General features: G+C 38.3%; 1 protein-coding gene across 1 annotated transcript in view; it reads left to right on the forward strand.

The window, feature by feature from the left end:
- Nucleotides 1-21,865, forward strand: part of LOC127446983 (anosmin-1-like) — a 105,289-nt gene that overhangs the window by 40,692 nt on the left and 42,732 nt on the right. Inside the window, exons 3-4 of the mRNA XM_051708399.1 lie at nucleotides 16,310-16,372; nucleotides 18,676-18,898. Coding sequence (XP_051564359.1) covers nucleotides 16,310-16,372; nucleotides 18,676-18,898 — 286 coding nt within the window. The remainder of the gene's footprint in view (nucleotides 1-16,309; nucleotides 16,373-18,675; nucleotides 18,899-21,865) is intronic.

Raw genomic sequence — 21,865 nt, forward strand, 5'->3', positions numbered from 1 at the left:
CCCGAACAAATGGTGGTTCTGTTGAATCTACAGTGCGACTTGTGTTGTCCGAATCCGGAACGAATGATTCTTATGAGCCGTTTCTTTTGAATCTTTAGCACGAAACATGCAACACGACCAGTGTAGCCCGATTCCCGAACAAATTACTCAAATGAGCTGCCTCTTTTCAGTGAATCAAAAACACTTATAGTGTACATCAGTCGAAGTGGTTACTGAATGAATCTTACGGACACGAAAGTTTTGACCTTTGTCGTGTCCAACACGCAATGAAATAAGAACTGTTACTGTGTTCTCTACTGTTTGTTCATATGACAATGTGTAGTTAAAGATACACAGGAGTTTTGTTGAAATAAGTGGAATTTCATGAAATGTTATTTTCAAATAATTCTTCAAAAGTACTAAAAGAGTCACACGAATGGAACCGTTAAGGAACCGGAATCATTAAGAGGAATCGGAACCAGAAGCGTTACATTTCTAATGATTCCCATCATGTGAACACGTACAGTATCTGTCCAGATCCTCTAGAATTCTATCAAAAGTCCACGTTGATGTGCGCTGAGCGTTCACGATCACTAACCAGAGCGGCTCTCATTTCCTCTAAAGAGACTTTCTCTGTGATAGTAATTAGAAGATCTGTTGGAGGCCGGCTCACCCTCTGTGAAGTCCACCATGATGTCATCAGTGTAAATATATTACCACGCTCACAAACCATGTGTACTGCTTTGAAGTCGATTCAACCCAGCTAAAGATCGGCAATGATGGATGCATGTGTGTGTTGGAGTTATGTTGAAGCCGTTTCATTTACCTTTGACTGTCTTTCTCACATTTGCAGTTTGGTGAGGTTTCATTCATTCACACTGAAAGTGTGTTGGCGTGTCTTGACTGAAACATGCACACAAACAGGCTTAACAGTGCTTGACAGTGTTAAAACTAATTGTTTTCACCCTGATGGTTGTAACAACACATAAAATATTTTTTGCATTTTTAGTGAAGCTTCTACATCAGACATTAGCATAATTAATTCTGATTCAAAGTAATGTCCAGCATCATCCAATCACTGCCAACCATGTTAAAATAAAATGATACATTATAAATTCTGAATCTATGTACTGATTATCATTGTCACATGTCTGTCAAACATGTTGAGTGATCCAAACATCATCTGCAGCCTGAAACTGAACTTTTGATCAGATTTTAGAGAGCTATAGGATGCTCCCTTGCTCCCTATTTAGTGAATGACTTAACCTCCAGTGTGCTGTCTGTCTGCACTGGTCTCAGAACAGTTTGAAATGCACCTTATTTTCATCCTAACTCCATATAAAGCCTCTGAAAGACAAATTTTTCAGCTTTTGGATGAAAATATATTTTTGTAAATATAGGATTTCTAAGGAAAGTATGCGCTAAAGTACACATTAGTGTGCATTGTGTTTATCAGCGTGCCGTTTCACGATAAATCGCTCAAATTTTTAAAATGGCATATCGGATGAAACTAGAGACTCTAATCTTTTGACTCAAACAGGTTTCAATGTAAAAACTTTAATAGGTTTCTTATCAGATGTTGTTTTGTTGCTGTTTCTCCCAAAGCAATCTCCGCTGTGGTCAGCGCCATGTTGTTTTGCTACATGAATCGTACATCTAAATTTGAACCTTTTACTGACAGCACAGTGTCTCCTGAACTGAGATCAGTTGGATTAAATGAACTTAAATTATGCGTTGCGTATAGCGAAGCCAAACTACAACGTCCACACGTGTACATGGGGTCGTACAAGGTTAAGGTTAAACTAAATTTATCGCAATAAAAAAATCCACGATATCGATGATAAGCTTTTGAGTAATTTTCTATATTTAGCCTGTGTTCTACATCTAGACGATCAGGTGAGTGTTGCTAAAAATGCAAGCAGTTCGGCTTTCTCGGACTGTAATAAGTTGCTAACGTTAGCTGCCTTGCTAATGATTAGGCAACGCCTGTCACAGTGATCTGGGTCTGGACCGCAAGACATCATGATGACCATTGCACCTTCTCATCTTCTCTAGTGAGCAGCATGACAAAACAACTGTGCCGTTTACACCAAATCCGATCTATCTACACTGTATTCTTGAATATTTTTCTCCAGCACCGAACACACTTCATTTATGCAGTTATAAGTTAACATAGTTCCAGAGCTCCGTAATTTAGCTTTATTAATCAGCATGTTATGAGACTTTAATAATAAACAAATAGATTTCTGTTCTAATTTTGTGAATTAATCAGATGTCATTATCTATGGCACGGATGACAAGACAATAAAATTACTAGTTTGTAGCCTAGTCTTTCTCACTGTAATGAAATATAAAAATGTTCTAAATGTTCTCTCAGGGGTACTCCTGAACCCCCATACAGTATCAAGGGCTTCTATGCCCCCATACTTGGGAATCTGAATGTAAAAATATATATAAAAATAATTTGGATGTAAAAAATGATATGCTGTCATTATGCTTCATAATGAACAGATGGTCTTTTAACATTCACATCCAGCTGCACTCGATTGATAAACTATATAAAATTTGTAAAAATATTTTGGTAGACCCCAATGCTGTTTTGTAGAGACTATTTTGACTGTTTAGAAATTAGTTTTCTTCTTCTGCCAACTTGGAAATTCAAACAAATGTGCAATGTGCAAATGTGAATGTATATCATGATAAATATCGAACGATATGAAAAAGGCTATTTCGTCCAGCCCTACCAGTGAGTATGTTGTAGAAATGTTAGTAGCAGCTGTGTTCGTTTACTGTAATGCCATTGGTTGAAATGAAGACTTTTTTTTTTTTGGTGTGTTGTTTCAGCACAGATATTGTGTTGCCTGATCTGCATAATTCCTTTTATTGAACCTGGCACTAAACCATTGAAGATTGTGTGTGCAAATAAACAACCCTTTTACTGGCCGCAATTCATACTTTCACTCATTTAAAAAAAAACTGAATGTCAAACTCCAGGATTCATGTTTTTAAACCGTAGTATGCTACATTGTCACATGACCTCATTACGTTGCATGTGAGTGGTGTACAGTTTTCATGTTGTAGATGAATTTAATGCATAAATAAAAAGGGTTATTTTTCATTTTTAATTAAATTCTGTATAAGTCGTCTTTGACTTACTCACTGGGGGTTTACACACACACAAAACGTAAATATTTATATATAAAGTATATGTATGTGTATGTACAGTTGAAGTCAGAAGTTTATATACTTTACATACTTCAACTTAGGTTGAAAATAATTTTTAACCACTCCATAGATTTCATATCAGCAAACTATAGTTTTGGCAAGTTGTTTAGGACATCTACTTAGTGCATGACACAAGTAATTTTTCCAACAACTGTTTACAGACAGATTGTTTCACTTTTAATTGACTATATCACAATTCCAGTGGGTCAGAAGTTTACATACACTAAGTTAACTGTGCCTTTAAGCCGCTTGGAAAATTCCAGAAAACGATGTCAAGCCTTTAGCCAATTAGCTTCTGATTGGAGGTGTACTGAATTGGAGGTGTACCTGTGGATGTATTTTAAGGCCAACCTTCAAACTCAGTGCCTCTTTGCTTGACATCATGGGAAAATCAAAAGAAATCAGCCAAGACCTTAGAAAAAACTAAACATTTGTGGACCTCCACAAGTCTGATTCATCCTTGGGAGCAATTTCCATACGACTGAAGGTACCACATTCATCTGTACAAACAATAGTACTCAAGTATAAACACCATGGGACCACACGGCCATCATACCGCTCAGGAAGGAGACGCATTCTGTCTCCTAGAGATGAACGTAGTTTGGGGCGAAAAGTGCAAATCAATCCCAGAACAACAGCAAAGGATCTTGTGAAGATGCTGGAGGAAACAGGTAGACAAGTATCTATATCCACAGTAAAACGAGTCCTATATCGACATAACCTGAAAGGCTGCTCAGCAAGGAAGAAGCCACTGCTCCAAAACCACCATAAAAAAGCCAGACTACAGTTTACAAGTGCACATGAGGACAAAGATCTTACTTTTTGAAGAAATGTCCTCTGGTCTGATGAAACAAAAATTGAACTGTTTGGCCATAATGACCATCGTTATGTTTGGAGGAAAAAGGGTGAGGCTTGCAAGCCGAAGAACACCATCCCAACCGTGAAGCATGGGGGTGGCAGCATCATGTTGTGGGGGTGCTTTGCTGCAGGAGGGACTGGTGCACTTCACAAAATAGATGGCATCATGTGGAAGGAAAATTATGTGGATATATTGAAGCAACATCTCAAGACATCAGACAGGAAGTTAAAGCTCGGTCGCAAATGGGTCTTTCAAATGAACAATGACCCCAAACATACCTCCAAAGTTGTGGCAAAATGGCTTAAGGACAACAAAGTCAAGGTGAGAAGCTTGTGGAAGGATACCCAAAACATTTGACCCAAGTTAAAGAATTTAAAGGCAATGCTACCAAATACTAACAAAGTGTATGTAAACTTCTGACCCACTGGGAATGTGATGAAAGAAATAAAAGCTGAAATCATTCTCTGTACAATTATTTTGACATTTCACATTCTTAAAATAAAGTAGTGATCCTAACTGACCTAAGACAGGGAATGTTTTCTACGATTAAATGTCAGGAATTGTGAAAAACTGAGTTTAAATGTATTTGGCTAAGATGTATGTAAACTTCTGACTTCAACTGTAGAGATATATATATAACTATAACTAGTTATTGTACATTATTTTTAAGGTATAATCTGCAATCATGTTTTCATCGAACTTTAACATTACAGATATTACAGTTTCATTTTTCTGTTAATGCATCATTTTCTGTAAAGCTGCTTTGAAACGATGTGTGTTGTGAAAAGCGCTGTAGACCATTTCAAGGACGTAAACAATAACAGAAACCAACGCTACTGCGCATGTCTGGCGCTGAATCATTTCCGGTAGCTGCATTTTTATAATTTTTATAGTAAATAAAATGACTAGTGTATACTTTTAGAGTCTAGCTAAAACAGAACAAACGAGATATTTTCAAAAACTGAAAATAAACAATGAGACATCATTACTGGATCCTTTAAATAAGACTCCTGAGTCAACAAATTTGCTCAAAGAACATCAAATGTTTACCTGAAGTGACTTAACCAGATGCGTTGTTGATAGGTTACATTACCAGGTTTTCAGTGTATACAGAAATAATACATACTGCACAGTATACTATATACTGCAGAAATCGTAAGAGAAGTATGTTACTGTGCTATTCTGAACATGGAGCTTTTCTGAGTGATCAACAGTAGTGAATAGTGAAGCCGTTGATATGAGTCAGAATAAAAGCAGAGTCATGCCCGCAAACACACCCTATTGAGTAAGCACACCTGGTGTATATAGAGTTGCTTTCATATCATTCATTTGAAAGAGTTCTGTTCCCTCTTCAATTATTTTGGCTCTAGTTTTGTAGTTTAACGCCTCTGGCAGTATGCTTAAGTGTCTCATGCTTCATTAACCCAGAAAGCAGCATTTTCCACACACTTCTGTTACCTCCGCTGTCGCCTCTGTCGTATTTATTTTTTCCACATTTGTCTTGCCATTAAATGTGAATCATTTTCAGTAGTATTTTTATCAAATAAATCTGTTTCTGCTTAAGCCATGCACAGTTAATCAGATGATAAATCCTTATTTTTCCCATATTTGCAAGGTGTTGTGGAAAGATTAAAGTCTTTTCACAACACCGTTCCGCTCCGCTGAAGCAAAACTTGTGAGTCGAGCATCTTTAAAGGAAACACCCCGGCGTTACATCTTTAATGCAGTTATATTTAATGCGTTACATCTTTAATGCGGTTATATTTAATGCGTTACATCTTTAGTGCGTTACATCTTTAGTGCGTTACATCTTTAATGCGTTACATCTTTAATGCGGTTATATTTAATGCGTTACATCTTTAATGCAGTTATATTTAATGCGTTACATCTTTAATGCGTTACATCTTTAATGCTGTTATCTTTAATGCGTTACATCTTTAATGCTGTTATATTTAATGCGTTACATCTTTAATGCAGTTATATTTAATGCGTTACATCTTTAATGCATTACATCTTTAATGCAGTTATATTTAATGCGTTACATCTTTAATGCAGTCATATTTAATGCGTTACATCTTTAATGCGGTTATATTTAATGGGTTACATCTTTAATGCGGTTATATTTAATGGGTTACATCTTTAATGCGTTACAGCTTTAATGCGTTACAGCTTTAATGCTGTTATCTTTAATGCGTTACATCTTTAATGCAGTTATATTTAATGCGTTACATCTTTAATGCAGTTATATTTAATGCGTTACATCTTTAATGCAGTTACATCTTTAATGCGTTACATCTTTAATGCGTTACATCTTTAATGCGTTACATCTTTAATGCGTTACAGCTTTAATGCGGTTATATTTAATGTGTTACAGCTTTAATGCGGTTATATTTAATGCGTTACAGCTTTAATGCGTTACATCTTTAATGCGGTTATATTTAATGCGTTACAGCTTTAATGCGGTTATATTTAATGTGTTACAGCTTTAATGCGGTTATATTTAATGCGTTACAGCTTTAATGCGGTTATATTTAATGCGTTACAGCTTTAATGCGGTTATATTTAATGCGTTACAGCTTTAATGCGTTACATCTTTAATGCGGTTATATTTAATGCGTTACAGCTTTAATGCGGTTATATTTAATGCGTTACAGCTTTAATGCGGTTATATTTAATGTGTTACAGCTTTAATGCGGTTATATTTAATGCGTTACAGCTTTAATGCGTTACATCTTTAATGCGGTTATATTTAATGCGTTACATCTTTAATGCAGTTATATTTAATGCGTTACATCTTTAATGCGGTTATATTTAATGCGTTACATCTTTAATGCAGTTATATTTAATGCATTATAGCTCTATTAAAGTTTAAATAATACAGAAGCAGATCATATAAATAACTACAAACTCTGAAACGGTCATTTCTCTATGCGGTCAGCGCCTCTTCTATGAGTTGCGTGAATGTCCCGATCTAAGGGGGAGAGATTGAAACTGTCACGGGACGCTCATCCCTCGAGCGCACATGCTTAATGCAGCTAGATTATAACGTGATGACTCGTGACTTATTGAATCATAATATATGTGTCACTGTGTTTCTTATCCTGAAGAAAATTGTCAATACGCAGCTTTATTAATAAGAGAGAGTTTGTTTTTTTGTAAGTTAAAGATGGACTGAAGTGAACAGAAAGGTGAGATAGGGTAGTCTTCACCCCATTATACACTGCAACAAAATACGTTTTTGATTTGTTTTTGTTTTGGCTTGTTTTCCAATATAAATATCTAAAACTCCTTTAAAACAATGTACATTTACTTTAGCAGCTATACTGCAGAAGAAAAATATTTTATCTGAGAATGTTGAATATAATATAAAAAATACAAATATTTTTAAATATCTAAAAATCCTTTAAAAAAGATGCATTCACCTGAGCAGCAGCAGATAAGATATTTAGACTTGCTTTTAGAGAATAGATCTTGAATATAAGTATATTTTGTCTCTACTGCACTCGCAGAAATATAACCAAGTGGAAAAACATATACACTTATTTACAAAATACACTTATATTTAAGATACATTCTCTTAGGGGGACCTGGGTAGCTTGGCGAGTATTGACGCTGACTATCACACCTGGAGTCGTGAGTTCGAATCCAGGGTGTGCTGAGTGACTCCAGTCAGGTCTCCTAAGCAACCAAATTGGCCCGGTTGCTAGGGAGGGTAGAGTCACATGGGGTAACATATGGTTGCTATAATGTGGTTCTCGCTCTCGGTGGGGTGTGTGGTGAGTTGTGCGTGGATGCCACAGAGAATAGCATGAAGCCTCCACACGCACTGTCTCCACGGTAATGCGCTCAACAAGCCACGTGATAAGATGCATGGATTGACAGTCTCAGACGCGGAGGCAACTGAGATTCATCCTCCGCCACCCAGATTGAGGCGAGTCACTACGCCACCACGAGGACTTGGAGTGCATTGGGGATTGGGCATTCCAAATTGGGGAGAAAAGGGGAGAAAAAAAAAGATACATTCTCTTAAAGCAAGTCTAAATATCTTATATGTTGCTTCTCAAGTAAATGTATCTTGTTTTAAGGATTTTTAGACCATTTTAATTGGAAAGACAAAAACACTTGATAAAAATAGGATTTTTTGCAGTGAAATTTTTACTAAATATAAACTTAGAAAGTATTTTTTCTCTTTAACTCAGTGAATGTCATTTAGAGGTATTTTTAAAAGATGATTTTGTCCTCTTTATTGTTAGTAAGCATGTTTAATACAACCTTTTAACTCAGGGCACAAGCTGAATAATCGGTTAGAGCTAATGATTAATCGTTGCAATAATCGTCGAATAGTCGAATAATCGTTCTAATAATCATTAGATTAGTCAATTATCAAAATAATCGTTAGTTGCAGCCCTATTCCATATAGCCGCATTTTTCTTTGTATGCTCTTGGTTCAATTTTATTCGTTCAAGTGAGGATAAAAATATAGATGAATACTGTCAATGATGAAATACTCACATACAGCATATCCCCACATGATTGTTTTTATTTCACCTCTAAATGCAGCTGTGCTCTGAAAAAAATGACTAGTAAGATTTACTTAATTTTTGATTTCGCAAGTATTTGCACACAGTTTTTCTAAGTAAATCTTAATGTTATAAAACAAAGTAAAATCTGCGTAACATAATACATATGACAATATTGATTAAAGTGAGTAAATTTAACTTTAAATTAAATTTAAAGAAACATCTTATTAGAACATGTAATATTTTTTAATTTTCCTTACAAACAGATACAAGATGTAGAGTTGTGCACATAGATCTCAACACTTGGTGCACAAAACACGATGACGGTGACAATCAACAGTTCAATCAATATTTCACCCAAAAATGAAAATTCTTTCATGATTTACTCACCTTTAAGCCATCCCAGATGTGTATGTCTTTCCTTCTTCAGCAGAACCGAAGTGAAGATTTTTATAAGCACATTTCAGCTCTGTTTGTCCATACAATGCAAGTAAACAGGTGCCATCAGTCTGCTGACTGTTTGACGGTCCAAAAGTCAAATTTAGGCAGCATAAAAGTAATCCACACGATTCCAGTCGATCAATTAATGTCTTCTGAAGCAAACCGATAGGTTTGTATAAAAAATAAATATATAATTCATATTTTATTAACTTAATTATTCAAGCCCAGTGCATGCTGGGAACACCAGCTTCGAAAGTTTAAGTAAAATGTACTTATAGTGTTATTTTAGCATTGCCAGACTTAAGGATAGGCTATACTTTATTTCTCTGCATGACGATAAGTCTCGTATATAGCGGCATGCGGAAAAGGGGCCACTCAGACGAAACGTATGTTACTCGACATCACAACAAATAAAAGAGACTGCAGGTGTCGTTAGAGGAGTTTGTAGAAGGTGAATTTCTATTAGAAAAACCTGACGTTCTTGCATAAGACGCGTAAAACAGAAAAGATCAAAGACTTCAATCTGGCGTATGTTCATATACAAAAACAATTAAAAAACGAATGAAAAAATGTAAAAATGTATTCGTATGAACGGCCCTTAAATTCCCTCTAATACAAGAATATTGCCAGCCACAGATGATGTTCAATGCACACCAGGTTTATCTCTTTATTTCTGATATTAATTCAGAGTCCTTATTCGGCGTAAATTTGAACGTTACTCGCTGTGCCGTGCTTTAGTATGCACGAGTGCGGCGTAGCCAAAACAACAAAACCGTTACGAGCTGGCACGGTTATGAGCTGGCATGCAAGCATGCAAAGATGTTTGATTTCAGGGAGTTTGAGTCTTGACATACACACTGCGTCCTCAAACTTCATTTAACAGCAAATAAATGTTTCCTTGCCAATGATAGCGCTGCCTAACGAGCTAATTAAAACCTCATAAACAGCTCCGCTCACTCAGCAATATCAGTTTATGTGTAATGTTAGAAAGACGACTCAGAGTCTAGAGAATGGATTTGTCAACACCATTCCAGTACTAATGAAGGAATAGTTCACCCAAAGATAACAATCATGTCATCATATCAGTGAATAACAGCTTAATTGTCAATCTTTATTGTTAACTTGAGAAGACGGTCAGATATTATTTGGAGGTTTTAGTTCCATATTGAACTAGTTCTTTTGGAGGATAATCAACGTGAACCCTAAACTAGTTTCAGAAATTAGGAAAAGTTATTGCGGTGGAAAAACGCCTATTGACTTTTATTTTGGTTAAGGGACTATTCTCCATTAGGTTACTGCTGTGTGAAGCACTTAACAGTAAAAGTGGCACACAAAAGTCTGTGCACATATATGAGCAGAATTGAAGTTGAAAAGGTCTGAGAGTCTTTGGGTTGGCGCGAGTCGGTGTGGTTTGGGTCTCGCCCAGCAGTGGTACAGAAGCAGCCGTGTTGTGGTTTGCTGATGGTCGTCTCTTCACGGCCATTTTTAGCATAAACCGCGCCAGTGACGCTTTCACAAGTGTATCTGAGGAATGATTTCCCACACTAAAGCAACATTTGCACGATGGATCAAAGCAAAGAATGAAGTATTTGCGATTTATTTTCTAACTTGCCTTTATTATTGATTATCTTTCGTTGCAATTTAGAGGAATAATTCACCCAAAAATGATGTCATTGTTTTTGTTGAACACAACATACATACAAAAACAGTTCATAGTGACCACGACTGTCAAGCTTAAAAAAATTACACAAGTGAAATGTGAGACAAGAGGTCGACCGATAATGGATTTTGCAGATACCGATAATTAAAGTGGTGGGAAAGGCCAATAACCGATTTATCGACTGATAGTTATTAAAAAGTCTTTCCTTACTAACACAGACATTGAGGCTATAAGAGTCCAACATGAATAAAATCCCAGATGCAGTTTGTTGTTCAACCAAAATAAAAATGAATGAAAAAATGAAGATTTGGTGCATAACGTGGGACTTAACAATAAACAAGCCTGAAACACACCTGGGACTTTTATTTTGAAATTATGGAGAATTGGCTCTGTTACAAGGCTTTATATTTAAGTATTTAACAAGTTAAGCTTTTTGTAGCCTTAATATTCACCAGATTTTGGGTTTTGTATTAATATATACATCACCAGATGAGATTTAATGACAAATAAAGTCTAGTATTAAAAGATGGGAGATACAGTGTACAGTGCTGTCGGGGCACATTTCCATATAGTTGCATTTAGTTGATTATCTAATCAAAATAACAAAATATGCATTAAAGCGAGGATAAAAATATGAATGAATATATGATGAAAGTGTTTTTATCTGAAGGTGTTTTTAAAGATTTCCTGTTTCAGTGGCATACACAAAATGAAAGGCTTATAACTCAAAAAAACAAAAAAAAAAACAAGAGGGGACAAGTGTTTGGTATCATTGTAAAGAAATCTTTTAATTATTTATTTTTTTATGATATAGATTATGATACTTTCGGACACTCTCAACCTAAGAAACTGCAGAAAAATCACCAAAAACTGAGCTTTTTTCTTATTATTTGACATTTATCTCTGGGTGTAAATAAGGTGGTTCCTAAAAACTAATCCCAGTCATGTAAACTGTATCTGAGGAAAATGTTGTGTTTATACGACAAAGCAATCAAAAGTTATAGCATTACAAATATAATTTATCATAGTGTCCAAAAACATCTCCAAACAAATAAAACATAATAATTGTACATAAGAACTAATTACACATGCAAACACAACAATGACTAAAGGTTTGTATAGCATGCAGACATGATTTTAGTAATGAGATTTCACAGAATGAGTTTCATTCTGTGTCATCTGAGTCATCATTGAGTCTGTTTCATGTATTTGGCGCCATCTCCTGGTGGTCATATGTAACATTGTGCTTCATGTGGATTATCTAATGATCTATGAATCCTATTATCTTGTGTGTGGACTCTTATGAAGTTATAAGCAAAAACGCGGCATATAAACAACACATTATCAAAGTCATATACTTATCTACAGTGGTGTGAAAAAGTGTTTGCCCCCTTCCTGATTTCTTATTTTTTTGCATGTTTGTCACACTTAAATGTTTCAGATCATCAAACAAGTTTAAATATTAGTCAAAGATAACACAAGTAAACACAAAATGCAGTTTTTAAATGAAGGTTGTTATTATTAAGGGAAAACAAAATCCAAACCTACATGGCCCTGTTTGAAAAAGTGTTTGCCCCACCTGTTAAAACATAACTTAACTGTGGTTTATCACACCTGAGTTCAATTTCTCTAGCCACACCCAGGCCTGATTACTGCCACACCTGTTCTCAATCAAGAAATCACTTAAATAGGACCTGCCTGACAAAGTGAAGTAGACCAAAAGATCTTAAAAAGCTAGACATCATGCCGAGATCCAAAGAAATTCAGGAACAAATGAGAAAGAAAGTAATTGAGATCTATCAGTCTGGAAAAGGTTATAAAGCCATTTCTAAAGCTTTGGGACTCCAGAGAACCACAGTGAGTGCCATTATCCACAAATGGCGAAAACATGGAACAGTGGTGAACCTTCCCAGGAGTGGCCGGCTGACCAAAATTACCCCAAAAGCGCAGTGACGACTCATCCAAGAGGTCACAAAAGACCCCACAACAACATCCAAAGAACTGCAGGCCTCACTTGCCTCAGTTAAGGTCAGTGTTCATGACTCCACCATAAAAGAGACTGGGCAAAAATGGCCTGCATGGCAGAGTTCCAAGACAAAAACCACTGCTGAGCAAAAAGAACATTAAGGCTCATCTCATTTTTGCCAGAAAACATCTTGATGATCCCCAAGACTTTTGGGAAAATACTCTGTGGACTGAAGAGACAAAAGTTGAACTTTTTGGAAGGTGTGTGTCCCATTACATCTGGCGTAAAAGTAACACCGCATTTCAGAAAAAGAACATCATACCAACAGTAAAATATGGTGGTGGTAGTGTGATGGTCTGGGGCTGTTTTGCTGCTTCAGGACCTGGAAGACTTGCTGTGATAAATGGAACCATGAATTCTGCTGTCTACCAAAAAGTCCTGAAGGCCATCTCTTCGTGACCTCAAGCTGAAGCAAACTTGGGTTCTGCAGCAGGACAATGATCCAAAACACACCAGCAAGTCCACCTCTGAATGGCTGAAGAAAAACAAAATGAAGACTTTGGAGTGGCCTAGTCAAAGTCCTGACCTGAATCCTATTGAGATGCTGTGGCATGACCTTAAAAAGGCAGTTCATGCTCGAAAACCCTCCAATGTGGCTGAATTACAACAATTCTGCAAAGTTGAGTGGGCCAAAATTCCTCCACAGCGCTGTAAAAGACTCACTGCAAGTTATCGCAAACGCTTGATTGCAGTTGTTGCTGCTAAGGGTGGCCCAACCAGTTATTAGGTTTAGGGGGCAAACACTTTTTCACACAGGGCCATGTAGGTTTGGATTTTGTTTTCCCTTAATAATAACAACCTTCATTTAAAAACTGCATTTTGTGTTTACTTGTGTTATCTTTGACTAATATTTAAACTTGTTTGATGATCTGAAACATTTAAGTGTGACAAACATGCAAAAAAATAAGAAATCAGGAAGGGGGCAAACACTTTTTCACACCACTGTATTACTCACTATATTTTTGTCTGTGAGTAAAACAAATAGGTTGTATTCTACTCTTTGAGAGCTTTCCAACAACATATGACACATGACTATTTGATCAGTTTGATGTTTTTACTGATTACAATAATATGTACAGTATTTTTTTTTTTTAATTTATCAAAACGGAACGCTTCTGATTTATCTGCAAATTTCAAAGCACTTGTTCAGTTTTGGTCAAAATGTCTACATGTATTGTAAAGTAGAGCTTTTAACTTTCAAACGAAACCTATTTAGTGTTGGTCAAGACTGTAGTTATTAATACTTTGACAATTTTTTTTTCTCGTGAGCCCATCCGAGCTTAAAGGGTTAAGATACGGCAAATCCCCAAGTGATTGTTTTTATTTCACCTCTAGAGGCCGCTGTTATACTGAAAAACCAATGTGTTCTAACTGTAAAATCATCCAGCATGGGCCACACAGGAACATGTAGGAATAATAATAATAATAAAGCAAAAATATATAACCGATAGTTCCAAAAAGCAACTGTCGGCTCCGATTAATCTGTAAAACCGATATATCGGTCTGTCTTTATTTGAAAGTTGATTTTCGGGTAAAGAACAACTTAAATTGGGTCTGTTCCTCACTAAAAGCTATTAAGAAGAATTGGAACATAGGGCATAAGTCGCATGGACTACTTTAAGGATACTTTTAATCCTTTTTGGAGCTTAACAGTAAAAATCAACATCCACTTTCATTGTTTGAAAAAGTGGTTCGAACATTCTTCAAAACATCTAGTGTTCAATGAAACATTGAAAGCCTTACGGGTTTGGGACCACATAAGGATGAGAAAATGATGACCGAATGTTCACGTTTTGGGTGAACTATTCCTTTAATGTTTGTTGTTGTTTGTCTGCAGTTGTTTCGGTGTGAAATGCTCATCCTTTTCATTTTGTGCCCAGAAAAAGCCTGAAGTAAATCAGTTGTGTGTGTTGTAGAAGAGTGAATCTCTTCCACATTCTCAGTGGTGTATCATTCATGGAGCGTACACAGTTTTGCTCTGGATTTGGTACAAAGAACAAACATACATGCTGGTGCCAGATTCGATCAGGTCCAGACGTTTGAGTGAAGACAGAGATTGTCAACATCCTGATATCTCTGTGTGGAGTGGATGGAATTCAAACCGTGAAACCAAATGAACCCTTTCTGAATGTGCTTGTGTTGATCTGCAACATTTAAAGTGTGTTCAGAATGGCTTTATGTGCATTATTACACAGCTCTCTGGAAGTCTTGATTGCAATCATGTGCGGCATTCTGTGGTCAAGTTTGTGTGTATAATGACTAAACTGTATAATTAACTGTAGTCCGAACAATGTTGGGGAGTAACTAAAAGTAGCGACGTAGTAGTAGTTGAAGTAGTAACGTAACTACATTTGTAGGGGGCAAGCACCGAAGGTGCGGAAGCCCCTATTGCATCTGTTAGTATTCTTCTTCCTTCTTCTTCTGACTCCAACTGGGAGTCTATGGCAGCCCATAGAACAGTATGGTAAAAAGTTGTGAAATTTGGCACATTGATAGAGGACACTTTGAAATGTTACTGCCCCAAATTTGGAGTCTCTAACTCAAACCCTTTAGCGCCACCAACTGGTCAAATTTGCACTTATGTTTATGTTCATAACTTTTGAACTATTGTTTTTATGATTCCTTGGCTCATGCCGAGTGTAATGCATACCATGGTTTCATTTTCCGTCATTTAAAATTTTCCAAAAATCCTACTTTTTCTAACTCCTCCTAGACCTTAAGTCCGATTTGCACTAAATTTTGCATGTATCATCTAGGGGCACTGAAGACAAAATATTGCTAAAATCTTTTTGATAGACCAAACTGTTCTCGAATAACACATCAACAAATTTGATGGCAAGCACGGCAAAATGGACGTGAGGCTATATCTTCACAACGCTTTGGCATATTGAAACAAAACTTGGTATATGTCAGAGCCATCATGACTTGAGGGTACCTGTAAATTTTTGGCAGAGCGCCACCTAGTGGAGTGGAGATGGCTATTTTCGCTTGTAACTTATGCACAGTTTGGGCTAATATCATGAGACTGGTCTCTTTAGATTCCTTGGGGCAGAACGAGTCAGATGATACCCAATTTGTCTATGTCTGCCATTTTAAGTGTCACCCTTTTATAATTTTGTCATGAAATGCTGTATTTTACAAATGTATTGGCGTACCATTACGAAACTTGGTAAGCATCATCAGCACTATGCCCTGAGGGTACAGCACCACCTATTGTTCAAAAGTTATAATTCATTTTATTAAAACTTAAGCACTTCTATCTTTGTTTTTTATGCTGCTTTTCTTAGTCATAATCAGTGATGGCCAGTGATACTTCCTTACATGCCATTGTTGTGCTTGGCCCCACAATTGCTACTTGCCGTTATATTTCTGTAGTGTGTCTGTAACTCAGTTATTTATTACAGCAGTATATATTTTCCAGTAATGAGCTACATTTTCCAACGAGTAGCCCTGTAGTGTCACAAAACACATCTTTTGTCACATTCTAAAGCTGCAGCTCACTTTAAGAACCACTGCTCTAATTATTCTTATTTATTAATTGGTGTTGTCTGTTTCTAATCTGTAATGATCTGACACCGTCTTCTCTGGTCTTCTTTTAGTGTCTGGAACCTTGCAGGGCATCATGGGACCTGAAGGAGAACCAGTGTCAGGACTTGTGTGAGGTACGTCACCAGCGTCTCCCAAAAGCCTCTAAAGGGATGGAAAATTCACTCAGGGAAATTCTGAGTAACTGTTCAGGAAGTAAAGTGCGATTAGCTCTTCTTAATGTCACTTTTCTTCAAAATGCAATGCACCATTAAAATTAGTTACAAGCTGAGTAAACAAGACATTGTCCAATGCTAAATCGGCAAAAAAACATTTTCTTACTGAGTATTTTTGTCTTGTTTTCTTGTAAAAATATCTAAATATCCTTAAAACAAGATATATTTACTTGAGAATATTTTGTCTTGTTTTCAAAGAATTCTAGTTAGAAGTAGTAACATTTATACTTGTAACAAGAAAATAACTAGCCAATGGGGTAAAAAGCAAACAAACACTTGATTCAAAGAGAAAACAAGTTTATTTTTCTTGTTATAAATAGTTTTCATAATATGCATAATATCAAATAGTTTTTTCTTGTTATAATCATAAACCCACCAAATTTGATTAGATTTCTCTGAAAAACAAGATTTAATATCCTTAGCCATTTTGTTTCTTAAGTCATTCTTTCTTGTTTTAAGGATGAAATTTTAGATATTTATACCAGAAAATAAGACAAAATTATTCGGTAAGAATAATGTGAACCTCTAACCACACAAAACTGTCAAAGCCTGTAAAATAACTAAACATTTTATACTCTGTTGACCCGCTGGTGGGTCCAAAGGGGGCACTATATCACGAAAAAATTTTACGCTTAAAACGTTAAAGTCTCCGTATACATAAGTCGGGCATATGAGGTATCATTTGAAAGCTTAGAATCTGATCTTTTCAGAGATAACCATCACTTCTGCATTTATGTTACTTAAAATAACAAAATAAGGACTCAAAACATTAGTGCCCCCTAGAGGTAATGGGGTAGAAATATTTATATAATAATAAACGTCCTTCACATAGCACTTAAATGGACAAGTCATATATCAAATGAAAGCTCTCATTCTCAGGAATGTGACTGTATAGTTAATTGTGTTGCTTTTATACACAGTTCGAAAGATTTTCAAAACAATCACAAAGTGAAATATGATTTTTGTAAGTCATCAAATACAAATGTCTCTTTTATGCTCCAATAACTGCTGCTGTAAGCCTCAAATAGCTAAAAAAGTTCTCTAAAATATTAGCCATTGTTTTCTTGTCTGTGAGCTTGCTTGGCTGAATAATCCAATGTTATATCTTAGATGTCCAGAACAAAATATGCCATCCAGAAGGAAAAGCATGCTAAACAAATCATCATAAAAATATTCTTTCAACTATTGATGATACAATTGTATATATCATCAAAAAGGGGAGGAGCTCAGCTATCTAATGACACCTAGATTGAGCTTGTAGTCCACTCAGAGGCCAATATATTCAATGAAATAATGAGGGTGGTGCTTGAACTGAAAATTAGACTGAATGTCTATGGACGAGCACATCTGTGAGGGATAAAATGCGTTATAGCGCCACCTACATTTTAGATCTGTATATTGTGATGGAATGTGATAGAAAAACAAATCTTTTTCTAGTGCTTTCTGCCATATAGTAGAATAAAATGAGACTTTTCAAAGTGAGGTAGAGTGAACAGAACCAGAATTACATGTTTACAAATGTTTACATTTTTTAAATGTCTGTTTATCATACGTTTATAAACATATACAATATTATTTATGAATAATTGGAGTCTTTATTTTATTTGGGCAGTTGGACCAATTTTGTGAATGGTGAGCTTTTAAATTTGCAGAGTTTAAGGGGTTAAAACGAGATAAAAAATAAATAAAATGGCTCAACAAAGCCAACATACTGTTATTCTACAGATTTGGTTTTTCCAAAATCCTGAAACCAAGATTAAAATTTCCATTTGTAATTCCTCCTAGAACTTTCAAGCTACATTCACCAAATTTAGCACAGACCTTCAGACTGTTCTGATTTGGGTTGCCCTGACTTTTCTAACTGATCGGACTCCAGGTTTTCCCATAATAGCTGATAAAAATCCCCCAAATCCTATAAACTTACATTGACAGAGTGTTCAAAGCTTTAAACAGGCCACAAAATGTTGGTGAATTCAAACTCCAACTCTCAAACCATTCAAATGTAAAAAAAAAAAAAAAAAAAAACACAAGACCTTTATGCTGATATCAGTTTATCAGTCTGTCTGACATTGTTTTTGTCTGTCTGTCAGAATGTTGGGCCTGTAGATCCTTCTAACGTCAAGTTTTTTAAAACTATTTAAACCCGTCAGACTTTTGCATGCCAACATCAAAGTTTGTTGCATTTTTGTTGTTTCTGGTTTTAGAATCTCTTTCCAAAGAAGCACTATGAATGTCTGACGAGTTGTGAGTTTCTTCGTTCTGTTGAGACGATGAAACAAGGCGACTGTCCGGCGTCGGAGCGAGCGAGCGGTTTTGCAGCAGCCTGTGTTGAGAGCTGTGATGCGGATGCAGAATGTTCTGCTCTGAAGAAGTGCTGCTCCAACGGCTGTGGACACACCTGTCAGAACCCAAAGAACCTCTATAAAGGTACAAACTCTTGCTCAGCACTACCGGAGCTGCTAATTATAATCAAGAGAATCATCACATTTTCAAATACAGGTTGGTGACTTGGAAATCAGGTCGGTGTCCGGCTGAATTTCACAAAACATATCCAGGTCATATTTCACCCCAAAATCAAAAGAAAAAATTTAATAATTTTTTGGATAAAGAAAATGTGGCCTGTTTTTTGGACCATTTAATATTTTGTGCATTGTGATTTAATTAAACACATTTTCTCAAAAGATATCATAACTGTAATGTATCCGTACATTTTATTTTGTAGTTTTTTTGTTACTCTGTGACGTTGTTTTAATGACAACTAAACATATTTGCCCACAAATTCTTGTTTCTATATTACGTCTGTACATTTTATTTTGTAGTTTGTGACATTATTTTTGTGACAGTTAAACATATTTTCCCACAAATTCTCATTTCTGTAATGCATATTATTTTGTAGTTCCCTATCTGTCACTCACTCGACATTGTGTCGATGTAGTGACACTAGGGGTCGATCTTGGGAGCCCAAAACACCTCTGATCTTTGAGAAAAGGCCAATGGGAATTGACGATTGGAATTTGTATGCCACTCCCTCGGACATACGGGTATAAAAGTAGCTGGCTCGCAACCACTCATTCAGATTTTTTAATGACAATTAAACACATTTGCCCACAAATTCTCATTTCTGTAATGCATCTGAACGTTTTATTTTGTAGTTTTTTTTTCTTCGTTGTTTTAATTAAACACTTTGTTTAATTAAACACAGACAGTTAGCGCTGGGGACGATCTGGGGACCCCAATGGGAGTGGTTCTGCCGGGTAATCCCCCACGGACCTCCCATTCCCCAGTACGCTCGTTTGCCCCAGTCGAGTTCTGGGATGAGACAGGCAGCTCGCCTCAGGGAGAGTTTAATGTCTCATTTGAGGCTCAAGAGCAGGATGAGCTCTCGATCACAGCATCGGAGAGCGGGTTGGCGCAGTTGGACACTGAGGACTCGACTGGGCTCCCACCTTCGGGTGCGGTCGCCCAGTCTGAGGCCGACGCGGAGCAGATGGACATGCTTTCCCGGGCTGCCGTGAGTGTCGAGCTGGAGTGGAACCCTCCACCCTGCCCTGAGCCTCGCGTCTTGATGGTTGGTTCCTGGGTTCGGAGCGCCGCTCACGGCTGCGTCCCACCCCGGTTCCATTGTTCCCGGAGGTGCACGAGGAACTCATGAAGTCGTGGCGGGCACCTTTTACTGCCCAGACCCGACTTCTGGGTTCCTCCGTTCTCACTACCCTCGACGGTGGGGCAGCCAGGGGGTATACGGAGATTCCTCAGGTGGATAAGGCGGTTGCGGTGCACTTATGCCTGCAAAACACCTTACCTGGTGGAATCGCCTGAGACTCCCATCCAGGGCCTGTAAGTCTACATCATCTATGGTGGCCAAGGCTTACAGTGCCACTGGACAGGCCGCCTCAGCCCTGCATGCCATGGCCCTCCTGCAAGTACACCAGGCCAAGGCATTGAAAGAGCTGCAAGTGGGTAGTCCTGACCCGGGAGTGAGGCAGGAGCTGCGCTCGACGACCGACCTCGACACCCGGAGGGCGAGAGTCACGGCGCGGGCTCTCGGGCAGGCGATGTCCACCTTGGTGGTCCAGGAGCGCCACCTATGGCTTAATCTGGTTGAGATGAAGGACGTCGACAAGGTCCACTTTCTCGATGCTCCCATCTCCCAGATCAGCCTATTCGGCAACACCGTTGAGGACTTTGCCCAGCGGTGAAGAAGCAGACGAAGGCCATTCAACACATCGTGCCCCGGTGCGGTTCAAGGTCCCACACCCCGTCTGCTCTCCGCCGAGGGCATCCCCCTGCGGCTGCAACTCGATCCAAACTCTCGGCCACGGCATAGAGCCCCCCGCAGGAAGCTGACGCCCCGTCTCACGATCTGGCGCTAAGAGCCCCAGTAAGGCCTCCAAGCACTCCAGAGACGGATGACCCAGGGAGGAAGATGCCTGCTGGAACCCCGGAGCTGGTACACAGACCACTCCATCCCCCGGTGGAGGGCTGGGAGAATCCTTTTGTTCCCTTTTGTTTTGACCAATATTTTCAAAAAAGAGTGGGTTCGTCACTCACTGGGTCACACACCCGGTGTTTACAGCCGTCGTTGTCATGATTGCCATACATCGAACACTCGCGGCCAGGGCACTACGAATGCGGGCTCCCCGCCTTTGCGCACTCGGCCGCGACACTCACACACCCACGGCCAGGCGATCGTGACGACCCGCGAGGGCGCTCAGCCTCCTCCCCCTTCTCTGACCGGTCCTATGGTGGGTATGCGAAGTAAGGTAAGTGCTTTGATGTTTCCCTCAGCACAGCCACAAGCTCGGAATGCGAGGCTCCTCGACGTGGTGGTTCTTGCACCTCACCGCCGTGAGGCCCCACCCGCAGGTACGTCAAACGTGATCGTCCCCTTGGTGCCCCTCGCTTGGAGTTTGGATGCATGGCTAGCGCTCTCCAACCTGTTCCGCTGGTTGGCCAGGACGATCAGACTCGGCTATGCAAATCAGTTCGCCCGGTGCCCGCCCGCATTCAGCGGCGTCCGTTTCACCTCAGTGAGGAGTGGGAACGCTTCTACAGAAGGACGCGATAGAGCCTGTCCCTGCAGCCAAGATGAAGAAGGGGTTCTACAGCCCCTACTTCATCGTGCCAAAGAAAGGCGGTTGGTTGCGGCCAATATTGGACCTGTGAGTGCTGAACTGGTCCCTGTACAGACTCCTATTCAAGATGCTGACTCAGAAGCGCATTCTGTCATGTCTCGGTTTTTACCTCAGCACAGACCCTTTCTGCAGTTTGCTTTCGAGGGCCGGGCATATCAGTACAAGGTCCTCCCCTTTGGTCTGTCCCTGTTGCCTCGCATCTTTACGAAAGTTGCAGAGGCAACCCTTGCCTCGCTAAGGAAAGTGGGCGTTCGCATCC

This window comes from Myxocyprinus asiaticus, chromosome 10 (genome assembly GCF_019703515.2).
Source record: "Myxocyprinus asiaticus isolate MX2 ecotype Aquarium Trade chromosome 10, UBuf_Myxa_2, whole genome shotgun sequence".
Classification (NCBI taxonomy): Eukaryota; Metazoa; Chordata; class Actinopteri; order Cypriniformes; family Catostomidae; genus Myxocyprinus; species Myxocyprinus asiaticus.